This window comes from Athalia rosae, chromosome 2 (genome assembly GCF_917208135.1).
Source record: "Athalia rosae chromosome 2, iyAthRosa1.1, whole genome shotgun sequence".
Classification (NCBI taxonomy): domain Eukaryota; kingdom Metazoa; phylum Arthropoda; class Insecta; order Hymenoptera; family Athaliidae; genus Athalia; species Athalia rosae.
The window spans coordinates 20,418,399-20,432,965 of record NC_064027.1 but is presented as its reverse complement, the minus strand read 5'-3'; the positions used below and the strand labels follow the sequence as shown (position 1 = coordinate 20,432,965).

Sequence of the window (14,567 nt, the reverse complement as noted above, 5' to 3'; positions counted from 1 at the left end):
AGTTGTACCAATATTTTCAAACGTTGATGTTTTTTTGTTTTTTTACTTTTTATTACTTTTTGAGTATTCTAACAATGAGCTATATGCAAATATGAGTACAAATTAGGTATAATACATTTCTTCGGGCTTTCTTTCTTGAAAAATTCAAGCTTCTTTCAAAACTAATCGCGGTTATCTTCATCAACAGCTTAAATATTTATGTAACATATAAACAAACAACTTTTTCTTCTCCAGAACATACATATATATACAAATATATATGTGCAGAATATGTACATATTCTGTTCCTTTCTCCTTAATAATCGATAAAACTTTTTCATATACAATAACAAATAATAGCTTCGTTTTCTATTTCTTTCTATATCTTTATATCCTTTTTATTATACCCGTATCGATGGAAAACTTCATTTTCAACATACGCGAGGTATTATTAAAATAGATAATTTTTTTTAAAATCTTTTTCTTCCATTTTCTTCTCCTGCTTTCATTTTTTATAGGACTATTATACCTGCTATATATTTATACGTATGTATCGTGTAATAACATTATGATTATTATTATTTCATTCGAAAAAAGTATTTATCTTAATTCTCTATAACCTAATAACAATAATTATAAAATTTCTTTTTTTTTTTTTTTGTTGTTTTCGCGTTTTCGTTATTCCATTTCTAATGTTATTTTGGCGAGTAGGTTATCAATATTGTTACGATAATTTCTTTCATCAGCTCGTCCATTTTTTTTTCCTGTATACGTATGCGTAGTAGTTATCGACGATTGTTCATTATTACATATTCAATTCACTTTTGCTCCTTCCTAATCTCATTCTTTTTATTCTTCCTCTTCTATTTCTTCATCACTATCATACTATTATTTATTACATAATAAGTATACATTTTAATCTATATATACTCATAATCCGTTCATTTACTACACATCCGATATATATGCATGGTATATTATATATATATATCTCTATTATCAGTTATTTGTGAGCGTGTATTGACTTTGTGCGAATTAGTTTGTGTCTTGTTTTTTGATCGTCAAATTGAGATTGTTTCTTTCACAAAGTAGGTATATTCATGATTCCTTTACGTCGAAATGGAAGTTTGTTTTATTTGTTTTCTGTTTCTCTGTTTATTTCTTATAATGAATGTATGACTGTTTGTTTGTTTGTTGGTTTTCTAATAATACAAATGCATTGTGACTATACAAGGCGCTTAATTAAAACGAACTCTTATGTCGGTATCAAGACAATGGTTCGCGTGTTGTATTTGGTAAGAATAAGCACATCAGACCTCCTCCTGTGGAACGAAGATAAAAGAAAATGGCGTTAGATCGATAAGTTGTTGTTTTTTTTTTCTTCTCAGATAATACTGAAATAATTCATCCGAATATAATAAAATGAATTACCGATGAGGAGAGCAGCAACGATGTAGGTGGGTAATCCACAATACGTATCCAACAACTGAGCAATAACAATGTTTCCTATGATACCACCAAGACGAGCGGCAACCATGGAAATCGCGACACCGGTAGCTCGGAGATTCGTGGGAAATACTTCGGTTATCAGGCAATCAAGAGCTGCGTTACCACAGCTGATTACACCGCTGAAGAATGCCGAGACGATCAGATTATGGAACTTGTTGTATACAAAGTTGAGACCGATTGAACAAAGACCGGATGAGAAAGTACTGAAAACTGAACAGAAATTTTATTGAAAATTAGTGAATTAAGATTATGTGAAATGTATGTACAACTGGAATTCGTCTGTTTCAAGTTGAGTCTTCGAAACTACCGTAGATTGGGAAGAAAATCGAAGTGTCATTCGAAGTGATTATGGACCGAAGTGGTTGGAATTTCGTTCCCAACGTACATACTACCGATAACTGACAATGGAAAGAGTGGGATGTAGTTTTTATCAATTTAAGAGAAATAAAAATAACGTTTTTGTAAAAACTTCAGCCCAGAGTCTACCCTGAGAAAGTAATGTTGATATCAATGAGTTTTTTTGCGTAACGATCCTCTCCGTCGGCAACAGTTGAGTCGAAATGTTTTTTCTAGCGTTGAACTACAAAACGAGAAATCTTACCGAGGAAGAATTTGCGGCCAAGTCGATCCATTCCGAGAACGGCGACAATATTAGCTGGTATGGCGGCCGCAACGGTGATGAGAGATTCCCAGAAAACAGATGGTGCGATGTCACTGGAGCAAACGCTTGTATCGCTGTGCGATCCGTGGCTCAAAACGTATTGTGTCACTTCGCAAACGTTGGCGGATGGTGCGTCAACGTGATCTTTACTGTACTCGTCAAAGCGATTGAACAATTCGGGAAACCACATCATGAGACCGTAGTAACCGATGTGGAAAGTGAAATTGATCATGATCGATATCGTTGTAAAACGAAGAATCGGTGAGACGAACAACTGTTTGCTATTCTCCAAAATATTGCCGAATATTATCTCGTATTTACTCTTCTGTCCACCGTCGGACTTCGGCGACTGTGGTTTTATGTCATCGAATATCAGCTCTTTGACCTGAAGGGAAAATTAAAAAAAAATGCTTGTTTACCAATTTACAAGTGTTCGAGGGTAAACTGATTCTCCAAAATAACCGGTAAAACACCTGGTACGTCTCGCGGGCGTTTCCGGTGTTGATGGCATAGATTCTTCTGAATATCTCAAGGGCCTCTTGTTGTCGGCCACGGCTTAATAAGTATTTCGGGGATTCTGGCAGGAGCATAAGCAGCCCTGCCACTACGAAGGACGGAACAGCGCATATCAGCAGGAAGATTCGCCAAGAGTTATAAGTGAACAATTCGCTCGCAAAACCAATTTTATGAGGGATGATAGCCCACGCCAATCCTACAAAGTTCGAGAGAAGATCAATGAAATAAATGGCGATCATCAGACGCCGGTTGATGTTTAAAAACTCCACGAAAGTTGAATACGCAAAGTATTCATATTTCTCACCAGCAACGAAAAGATTTCCCAGAGTCCAGAATGCCGCCATGAAAGACAACATGGAACCTCTTTTGGACTTGGGCTGGAATTCTGCAAAGTATGACCAGATGACGGGTCCGCTGCCGCCGAGGCTGGAGGAGGAAGATGAATCGATAGTTAACATTTCTAGTTTTTCGATTCTGTTTTACAAAAGTTTCAATAAATATTTTCAACACTTACGCGGCGCCATTTAGAAATCTGAAGACCATGAAGACTTCGTAAGACTGGCTAAAGCTGGATGCGACTATGCAGATAGCGTTCATAAAGGAAATGACGATCAGGACTTTGCGTCTTCCCAGGGTGTCCGCCACAGAACCCCAGACGTAAGCCCCGGCCATCATCCCTATGAATATGATGGAATTGAGCCATCCCTTGGTTTGAGTATTGAGGTTTAGGTCACATTGTGCACTCGGCAAAATGAAGGACATGGAAATTACGTCCATCTCCTCGCTCGTGCTGACCAACCCGCATACCGCGAGCAGCAAGTAGTGGAACTTGCCATATCCTGAATAATGCAGGAGAAAAAAAAAAGGATCAGAGTCTATCAAACCGAGTAGTTAATAATACAAATTTTTTCACTACATGCACACGTGTTCGCGGCGTGTGCTTAAATTTTAATAGTACAGGAATAGTTATATTCCTGGTCAGTATCCAGAATTTATTTTTTCACCATTTCAAAAATAGTCAAGAACCCCGAGCGGATGGATTTCACCGGTTAATTTTTTTCCGTCTCTTTTCTTTCGTCATATCTATGCACCCCGACGCGGTGCGATACATCGCATGTTGATTTTTTCTTTTTTTTTTTTTTATTGCATCTGAATTTTTTTTTTTCTAATATCATGTCTGTATTGTGAAGATTATTTTTGCACGACAGAATGCGATGCAGATTTTGCAATGCGCAATTTTACTGTACATACAACGATGCAGTTTGAATCTTTCAGGTGACATTGTTGTTCAATCGTGACAGCCGCTGCTGATAAGCCGTCTGCATTGAATTGAAATCAAAAAAGATGAACAGTAAATAACCGGAAACCGGAAACGCGGACGCTACGCGACCTCGACAAATAATTTACACTGCGCTCGGGGAAACAACTGACGATGAATATATATGCATGGATCGCGATCGCGAGAGATAATCGAGTAAAATATTCGTTTGCTGATGGAGGAAAAAAAAGTAGAAGAGAGAAATATCGATGTTGGAGATGGAACATTTTTACTTACCGGTAAGTTCGATTGCCTTTTCGAAATCAGTTTTTTCGAATGATCCTTTCTCGGGGTCGAGGGTCTTGCCCTTCGTCCCTAAATCTATGGGCAAATTGAATACAAGATTATAAAAGAAGAACGCGAAAAAAAGTTGCAAACGTAAATCGATTGAATAATGTGTTATCAATAGCCGTAGATTTAGATAAAAAAAAAAGTAACCTCGGTGTTCAAAGAGCGAACAATCCTTCAAGATCATTTATTTATACACGCCGGCATGTCGAAATAAAATAAGAGAAGTATAGAGAAAAATAAAGAAAAAACTAAAAAAATTCCAAAGAAATAGTCGGATATTTATAACGATCGCATCATCGTCCCGACGTCTAGAGTCTATTTTATTTTCAAATATCATTTTATCGTACATACATCATACACAAAATTTCTATTCGTAAATTTGTCGAAGAAAAGTAAAAAAAAAAAGAAAATTGAAAACTAAAAATTCCTATTGCAAATAAATATACGGGTATTTGTGCATTATTTACTTACGTGCGAGCTCTAGGTCTTTTGAACCACAGCCGTTACGGCGATCGTCCTTTACATCACACTCTGAAAAATTTTTTTTAAAAAATCCAAAAATTTATCAATCCGAACGATCGGTGAATCGATCTTTATCTTAATGTCAAAGACGCATGAATAATTACGTTTACAGCTGCGGGATGTAAAAATAGTATATAAAAATTAGCCATAGCAAGACCTTGGCCAAAAACCGAATCTGATCTAAATTGGGAAGGTTATGATTTTGGACCGAGGAAAAATAAAACGATGTTCTATCAGAAAAGTTGGAAAATATATTTTGGCATTTATTCCAAAAGCTCGAATGGCAGAACGTTTTCTTTTCTTTTTTTTTTTTTTTTCTCTCTGTTTTCTTTCCTCTTTTTCCTCCCCTTCTTCACTTCGTTACCGAAAGGTCAACCAGAATTCGCTAAAAACTGTCTCGACTTAAAAATAATCGCAAATATATCGCAATTATTGACGTCACCATCGGCAAAAGATGCGCCCGAGGCTTCTAGAAGATCTTTTAAATTCTTCTTTTTCATTAAGCTTTTTTTCCCATCATTTATTAATTGTTTTTTTTTTTTTCTCTTCTTCTTACAAGTAGGATCGATAATCCCAACCCAAACTCACGAATCATCAACATCATAACAGCGAGGAGAGTTTTTACGGATTTCATGCTTATACCGATTCTCGATTTGTGAAGCATACATACACGCGTGTGCATAAAAATCTGTTGAACACACCGCGGGTTATATAGACCGGTATTCATTGTATAACGGTAGCGTCGAAACATTCGAAAACTGAAAATAATCACCGACGTTAGAAAATAGTTACCTAGTCACAACTATAACCTACGCGATTCGCGGTTTAAAAATATCGTTTCACTAGACATTACTTTTATACGGTCAACTAAATATCGCGGGCAACTAAATCATGCGTACAGTCCATCTGACTGTAGGACTTTTTTGCATGCATGTACACTAGTGCATTAAATATATATACACACGAGCCTGATCTTTACACGATTTTATATACTGTAGCGAATTATCTTTTGTTCTTTATTTTTGTTTTTCATCACAAAAATATGCGTATATACACGTAAATTTGTTTACTGCGTGTATAATTTTACGAGTGATTCATTCATTCATTCATTCATTTATTTATTCGTTCGGTATAATTCTTTCATTGACTATCGTATGTAAGAATGAAAGAGAGACATAATTTTTTATAGAGTTTTATCCAGGATTCGAAAAAAAGGAAGGAGAGAATAATTTTGATCAGAGGTTTTAGACTGAAACTGTGATACGAAGATCGATAAACATGTTGTCTGTACTTTTCAGAGATATGAAAAACGTGAGTTGAACACAAAAAATGGATTATGATCGTACGCCTGGATACAAGTGCGTCCTTGGACCGGTTATTTTTTTGTCGAATAATTTGACACCTCTCAATTACAATTATCGCGGAACACCGCAATATTAGAAAAGATATATTGCGAGGGGGAAAAAACTGCTAATTACCTTCAAGTAGAACGATCTCTATTTGCGCGCGTTATTGTAGGTATCGCGCAAATAGAGATCGTATCGATCGATCGTAAGACGTCAGAATCGTTGACGTGGAAAAATAAAGCATTAAACCGACATGACAGGAGAAAAACAAGGAATAGAATTAGGATGAAAAAAGAGTAAAGAGTGACATTATCACATGAGAATTGTGATCGATCTACCGTCGTGTGATCGAGTAGTTGCATCAGCTGCAGTTTCATTGAATCTGATTATCTGGGGAAATGAAAATTTTTAAAAGCGTACGACGTAGTTAATATGTACATACGAAAAGCACGATGGAGGATACACAAAATTGAACAGATTTTGGTACGCTATCTTCTCATGTATACTATGTACGTACCTACGCGGTATATACATGATTATTCAAACAACGATCAAAAAACGGACTCTGAACTCGAAAACGAGTACCGACTACAAACTGACAAATCAATATTTCGTGCGTCGCTGTAATTTACACAAGTATCTGGGTGTATATATACCCATGAAAACCCGATAATATGCCTAATAATAATTATCATTTCTATAGGATGATGATGATGAATGCCTAAACTCTGTATCTTCGATAACATTAACCGTAAATAAATTCATTGTATGGTTATTTATTATTCATACACACACATGGAAGCGCATGTATTTGTGTACATTCGATATTTTTTTTTTTTTTCTTCTCGTTGAATGGGTCAAGTGGGGCGAGTTGTGATGATGACGATGATCTGCGAAATGAAATTAGGCAGCGACGTTCAGGAGACGAAGAAGGAAGAATTCGGCAAATACCGTTGCCGTTACATACCTGTAAATACATGGAGGGGAGGCCTCAAAGAAAAATGGTTCCTGTCTTCATTTTTTTTCACCCATGTTACTCATTTTCAGCCTCTTGCTACGTTTAAATTAAAAATCTTCGAATGTGGGGCAAAACGTTTCCCCCCAAAAAATTTCCCCGCATCTCTTTTATACGAAGGTGTAAGTACAGGTACGTTTAAATCGAATAAGTATAATGAAGAATTCGCATAGTACAAAAGAAGGAAAGAAAGAAAAAATTTTCGATGTCACGAGGCAAAAAGAAAGTACGTTTACATACGTATAATATTCATAAATGATTACCATAAATTGGGAGAGACGATTGGAGCTGGATAAGATTGTGAGTCTGATTAATTTTTCGTCTTTCTATTTTAGTCTGACCTTGAAAAAAAAAAAAAAGGTTCAAAAATTGATAAAATTTCATGAATTTTTCTCCCAGTTCTACCGGTCGGATTGAAATTTTTTTCTTTTCATTTACTTTCACGCGCTCACACTCTTACTCGCACTCGTACATTACACGCATGTGTAAGCTACGCCGATACATGTTATTGACAACAAAATGGCAATTGCCGAAAAGAAAAAGAAGAATCTATTCATCTACCCGATACTCACCGTATTAAAAATTATCATACAGACGACGATGATATTTATTACAACGATAATAGTAATAATGATTATAATAATAATAATAAGAATAATAATATTGAAAAAATACTCACTACTATTGTGCTTTGAGTCGGGTTCACCTTCTACCATTCTACGATGTCGGCGCGGTTTTGAAAACTGGCTGCGGAAAGCTAGCTAGATAAATAATTCCCTCCTTTTAACAAGTGGAATTTGTTTTTTGGCTTCTGTTAATTTGACGTTTGATGATTTTTTCGTTAATTTTTCGTTCAATAACTCTGTTTTCGTTCCTTGGCGAATTCTTCCTGCTGACGCTGCGCTGCTCTGCTGTTCGACGGAGGGGTTGGGTTCTGCGCTCACTTCCAAGCTGAAAATAAAGAATGGAAAAAATTCACAGTCAATAATCAATCGACGATTCCGAAAATAACTACCGGCGCTTAGAATGTTTTTTTTTTTTTTTTGTTTTATCTATTCCGCTTTTCGATTTTCATTTCATTCGATCAACGTGTCGATAATTATATCGATGCAGGCGTGTAGGTGTGCGGTAAAAAATATGACAATGGATATAAATTGCCAACAAGTGTGACAATGGGACTGCGAGTCACATTGCGTTTGAAATATAAGAAATATTAAAACAATTATATAAATAAATATACGTGTGTTACGTAGAAACGCATGAGCGTGTATACGTCGTATTGGGTACATGAAAGATGCGCGCGTTGAACGAAGAACGCTGAGGGATTGGAGGTTAAAGAGGGTTAATTTGGAGAACGACGATATGAATAAAAGCGCGTTGCAGGAGACCAGACAGCAGCGATATAAACTCTAAAGATTGTTCATATACAATATTTTCTCTTTCGCACTCTCAACGCTTTCGACGAAAACAATTTTTAACTCTATGACATCCGAATATTACTCCACGCTCTATTTTATATTTCGACATCACGTAACCGTCCGTTCGAATCGTCGGAAAAATCCTAGATGAAGAAAGAAGTCACATCTGGATTACATCGATGAAAAATCAAAAATCATGAATATGTCATGCTCAATTTAAAAAATTTCCCCACCGCCAATAGGTACGATATACTTCAGTACTAACGTTTGAAAATAAAAAAACATCACACTTGTTTTCTTTTCTCTGTAATCACTGCACAGGAAAGTTAATTTGTTTGGTTGTTGATATTTTTTTTTTTTTTAATTTATTCGGCCGGCACCGTACCTAACAGCTGCTGCGTATGGCTTACTTAGAAATACTGCAGAGTGAGAGGAAAAAATCAAATAGTAATTCATGGTGATGCAGAATATGTAAGTATAAAAGCGAGAACGACTAGGTCCCGTAAGCTAGAGAACGTCTCAACTATGTATATACATTTATGTGTAATCTTTGTATATTGTCGATAAGACTGTGGAGTAATAATCTAACTAACAACTATCGTTGGATATAGTTATAGTTTCTGCTTCCTTGAACTAAACAAATATCATGTAAGAGCGTTCCTAAAATATTTACGTTCAAAGTTTTCAAGGTACCATAAGAGCAATAATGATATTGACGACGACGATGGAGACGAGAAAGACCTGCGTAATTATCGTACATTATACGCGATCTAGAACAACTCGCGTAATACCGATTACGTATACATCATATATTTTGTGTTCTTACGTTCTTTCAAAAATCCAATTCATCAGGATTCTCTCCCGAGGAATTAAAAAAAAAAAATCTTCAAAATGTCGCGACGGATCTTGGTTTTTCAATTTTTTCAAAAAATCTCCGTCGTCCAAGAGACAAAACAGGAAACGGAACGATCGAAAATCGTTGGGTAAAATTGAGAAGCGAGAAAACAGGAACAAAAAAAAAATTAACATTATTCGACCGTGACAGGACTCGAACCTGCAATCTTCGGATCCGAAGTCCGACGCCTTATCCGTTAGGCCACACGGTCTGTTAGGGGATGATTTTGCACACCAGGAATATAAACGGTTAAAAAAAACTACCCTCATCGATCGGTTGACGAATAATTCATCCGCGACGTCTGAAAATTTCTTCAAATAAAATAGAAATTATAAAATACGTTATGTCAGCGTTGAAACGCACCTTTTCATTGTGTTGATCGAAAAAAAAGTCAAATATAATAATTAAGAAATCATTAATTACAATTTCTTGAATGTTACTAACCCAAAATTTGTCACTAATTCTCAATTTTCTATTTGTTTCTCTTCCGAATAATATTGCATCGATTTTTTTTACTGCGATAAAATAAAACCCAATGGATTTGAAAAAAAAAAAAAAACTGCAAAAACTCTAGTTCAACAATATTCTCTTACATGTTAATTTCAATAATAAAAGTAATATTGGCTTTGAAATATTCTGTGCATTTTGGAAATCATTTTGGGGAAATGAGAAAAAAAAAAATGTAACCGAACAAAGTTATTCTTAGGTGAGATTACATCGGGAGAGAGAAGAGAATTCTCTATTTAGTTATATTACGTATATATGTATATTGAATATGTATATTTTTTGGATTATTACTAAATTTAATACCTGCTATTCCAAGGATAGTTCCTAAAATTTCTTAAATGCAAAAAAATTAGAAACGATCGACTGAATAAATTAAAAAAATTCATCAAGCACTTTTTTCAACCGGTTTCGTACAACGAGGCATTTATTAGATATGTAGGGGAAAGGCGTACAAAATGGCATAGATGGATGAAATAAATTTTAAATAAGTATATATACCACCTTCAATAAAAATTCATTTTGTCCAGCTATGCTATTTTGTACGCCTTTCCCCTACGGTATACGTTCACATTATATGAAAATTTATCGCAGTTTAAATACGTCTGGTGCTGTCGATGACAATATTAAAAAGTGTGCGTTTGACATATACCCTTACGATAATAGTCTCACATAGGTGTATACGTATCGCGCCGATATGCATATACGTGAATGTGAAACATATGTATTATAGATGAAAGACTTAAACCGTGATTCAACGTGCGCGTCGCTTATTGCGTTCGGAGAGTTCAATGATCAACTAATGCCTGAGCAATGAGCTGCTGATGTTTGTTGATTGCACCACGCCTATGTTTTATATATATATATTTCCATATCGTTATATATGTGTATATCGCTTTCGTGCTTCGTTTCGATCCGATCAACGGAATACAGCGACAGCTTCACCGATCATGCACACTGCAGTGCGTCGATCTGCAGTAAAATATACGCGGGATCGAAAATCAAAAGGACAGAAATGCGAATACTGCATAAATAGGTATAAGTCATTTTAGATTATTTAAAAAAAAAAAGTTCGACCAATAAAAATTTTTACAATATTTTTGGGGTACCCCATTTCGCCTTCCCCTTGTCCCTGTGGTTGAAATGAGCAAAAACTTGCGATTTTTTTTTTATATTTTTTTTGAATTCAATGATATTTTGAACAAAAGCCTCACGGTGATTATATAATACGTACTATGTGTATACAGTGTACTGTACCTACTCGTTACGAAATGAAAAAAAATATTTCGGATATTTTTTATTGCAAAATTGGACGTACTATTCGATTATATTCTAAAAATATGGCGTTCCGTTTACAAAAAAAAAAAAAAAAAAACGAGTCGACCTTGATTTGACTTTGACGAGGTGGCTTAAAAAAATTAGATAGCGTCAAGTTTTCCCCCCTTTCGAACCCTCCGACTTTTGCATCATCGTAAGTTTTTTGGTACGACCTCATCCTTTCGAGTAATCAGTACGTTTCGATCGAAATGGGACACTCTGTATGTATTATAATGTATTCAATCTCGATTTGACATCGTTGAAAAATGATGAAAAAAATTAACAAAAAAAAATAATGAGAAATACATAAAAATAAGAAATTAACTTGCTGCACGGTTAACAAAACATGTTATACTCGATCCTCGTTTATATACACAGCTAGGTATATAGCAATAAACAATTCACCAACGCGATCAGATCGACAATAATATATAACACCTGCCGCTGTGCCCCATGAATATGTGCATATTTTAGTTTAATTTTTGTTATTTTTTCTCCTCGAGATTTTTTATTTTCTTCATTCGCGCATGAAACTTTTTTGCATTTACATATTATGTATACTGCACGTACCATACACATATATATATACATATATATACCTATAATGTATGTATCGGTATGTCTACCGCAACTCGTCCAAGATATTATCATTAGCACGGTTTAATTGATTTACGCAATAATAATTATGTAACCATATATTATACGTAAAAAAAGAAACGCCGATAGAATTTTTTTTTCGATTTGAAGCATTTTTTTTTTTTTCTTCTATCATCGATCTTATGCACATTACGATATGTGATTAATTTATCTTGCATAAACAAAACGCCCCACTTATGGAAAAGAAAAAATTAGCGGCGAGCCACCCTGTTTTTGTGTTCGAAACGGCGATAGTTAAATTTTCAAATAATTTATCGGTTTGGCTATTTATGTATTCATCTTTCGTTCTGCGCTTCGTATGAAGAAAATAATTACAACTTACGAACGATACGAAATATTATACGCGTGTGAAAAAATGTCCAAATTATCATCGGCGTACCGCGCATACATACGTATACATGTATGTGTGTAAGTATACGATTATGCCAACTGAAATGCAATTGATTCCGAGTATTGTAATTACATTACATATGTAGGGTGTACATAGTATTTAAGTATGTAGCGTACGTAATATAAAGTAGGTATACACACAAATAATCTTCGCCATACGGCTTTGTTATGTTAGACACATGCATTTTTCATACGCGATATAAAACTGCAGCGATATTAAATATCTGTTTACGTTGCGCCGAATCTTTATACTTCCCCCCCCCCCCCCCCCCCCTCTTTCTTCCTCTGTTGTTAATCTCATTATACGCGTCATACAGTATTCACCCATATGTATAATGCATGTGGTATGCGCACTATACATACACCCATACGATATGGATATACGCTACGTACGTATTATACCATTCGAAATTCCAATGGCGTAATGCGTAACGGAAGGAAGCGAAGTGTAAAAAAAAAAAATGTGAACAAAAAAATAAAACAGAGGAAACACCGTCAACGTACGGTGGTGATAAAAACGACGACAGCGATGCACAGAATGTACGGTATATAGTATACTATACAGACGAAGTAGAAACTCGATTATACGGCCCTCTGCAGTTATGCGGATTCGCGATTATCCGGAATTCGAATAATCGAATAACTTTATACCTTCAAGCCGAATCCAAACCGTCACCAAATATTTCAACCCTTCGGACTGAATACATAATTTATTTCCTGATTGACAAATGAAAATTACCGAATGTTTTAAACAAATTGAACTGCACAGTATATGTGTAGATTATTTCTCAATTAAGGTTGCAGTATTCTGGTAATTCAAGAAAATACGTTACATCTTGATAATTTTTTATTAAAAATTTATTTTCGTTAACAAGTTCAAATTGTTTCTGATAATTACCTAGTAATATATATCATGCGAAATTGAGTGGAAAAACCGATTTTCTTCATTTATTCGATTATTCGAAAAAAGAAATGTTATGTCCGTAAACTTTGCGACGTGCTTCGTCCTGGGCCAGGACTCTCGCGACTTTCCGGATCGGACCGACCGCAAAATTTCGCTAGCGAGACGCGCGTTAATTCGATTGGAAAGATTTTCGGAACTACGACGTATCGAAACGTGGTTCGGATCTGAAAAAACTTCAATAAACCGATCATCTCGGAGACCCCAATTCGAAAGGCCGAGTGTCAAACGCCCGGGTCACTAATTTGCATGGAAGGTTCACGTGCGATGGGGGGATCGTTGGGAGGCGTAAGAGACGAAACGATCGAATGCAATTTTAATGGAATGTAAAACTTCCAGGTACGTACTACGTATACAAACATCCATGTTGAGAAAAAATGTTACCTACGTAGTACCGATATGGAAGGTGAAACACCCATATCTAGATATCTTCGAGGTTTGTTTGACCTAGAGCGAGGAAGTTTGCCTTGCCGCATAAACGGGGATCGAACGTCCGATCTTCTCTCGGATCCGAACGGTCTCCATTTTTTTTCTCCTCTCGATTGAACGTTCTCTTTTTTTTCATTCACCTCCTCTCCGTATCATACTGTCGCGTGAAAAATAGACGCATAAATTGTATGCACATCGTCCGACGCGAGACGATCTTCGGTTTTTTCCATCTAAAATTCATCGATAAAATCCATAAAAAGTGAATTAATTAATCACGCGCGAACCACCTCCAGACCGGAAAAATGTGTACACGGTACGAGATATTATCGAACCGGAAGGAAGGTCGTTGTTTCTCGTTGCAATTCGACCTCCGCATATGTTCTGTGGGACGAGGCCGATCGTGAAACGAGGACGAGATTTTTCAACGGTATATAATTATAAAATCTGTTTGAATATTATTCGTGTAACATAAAAGGACCCAAAGTCGGGTTAACCGAGAGCGTGTGTACGTATTCGTTGTGTTTATGTAATTCTGTGATTTACTAATTTTCTTGTTTTTTTTTTTTTTTTTTCGCTCATCATTCGGGTAACGCATGATCGTACAGGTGTATGTAAATAAACACAAACGTACATTCGCACAGGTTCTACGTACGACGGATAATTAACATTGTCGTATTAACCAGACCATAGAGCTTTGCTGTCATTAAGCGCGTTTAGTATAGTTATTACATAGGTAGATATACCATACCCAGTACCATATACCGTCACCTGACACTAATTCATCGCTAACGTGTTCTGTACGCTACGTAATAAAATATATATTCCATATACACGCACAT

General features: G+C 35.8%; 1 protein-coding gene and 1 non-coding gene across 4 annotated transcripts in view; both read right to left on the bottom strand.

Annotated features, from left to right (window-relative positions):
- Positions 1-29: 29 nt before the first annotated feature.
- LOC105689431 (synaptic vesicle glycoprotein 2B) overlaps positions 30-14,567 on the bottom strand; it is a 29,855-nt gene continuing 15,317 nt past the window's right edge. For all 3 annotated transcript variants that reach the window (XM_048649838.1, XM_012406436.4, XM_048649837.1), the window contains exons 2-10: positions 7,837-8,108; positions 4,746-4,805; positions 4,221-4,304; positions 3,180-3,504; positions 2,970-3,091; positions 2,623-2,861; positions 2,090-2,534; positions 1,411-1,698; positions 30-1,301 (exon numbers count right to left, since the gene is read on the bottom strand). In XM_048649838.1, coding sequence (XP_048505795.1) covers positions 1,246-1,301; positions 1,411-1,698; positions 2,090-2,534; positions 2,623-2,861; positions 2,970-3,091; positions 3,180-3,504; positions 4,221-4,304; positions 4,746-4,805; positions 7,837-7,873 — 1,656 coding nt within the window. In that variant the 5' untranslated portion in view covers positions 7,874-8,108 and the 3' untranslated portion in view covers positions 30-1,245. The remainder of the gene's footprint in view (positions 1,302-1,410; positions 1,699-2,089; positions 2,535-2,622; positions 2,862-2,969; positions 3,092-3,179; positions 3,505-4,220; positions 4,305-4,745; positions 4,806-7,836; positions 8,109-14,567) is intronic.
- On the bottom strand, positions 9,609-9,681 carry Trnar-ucg. Its single transcript has one exon. It is a non-coding gene; the product is annotated as a tRNA-Arg (tRNA).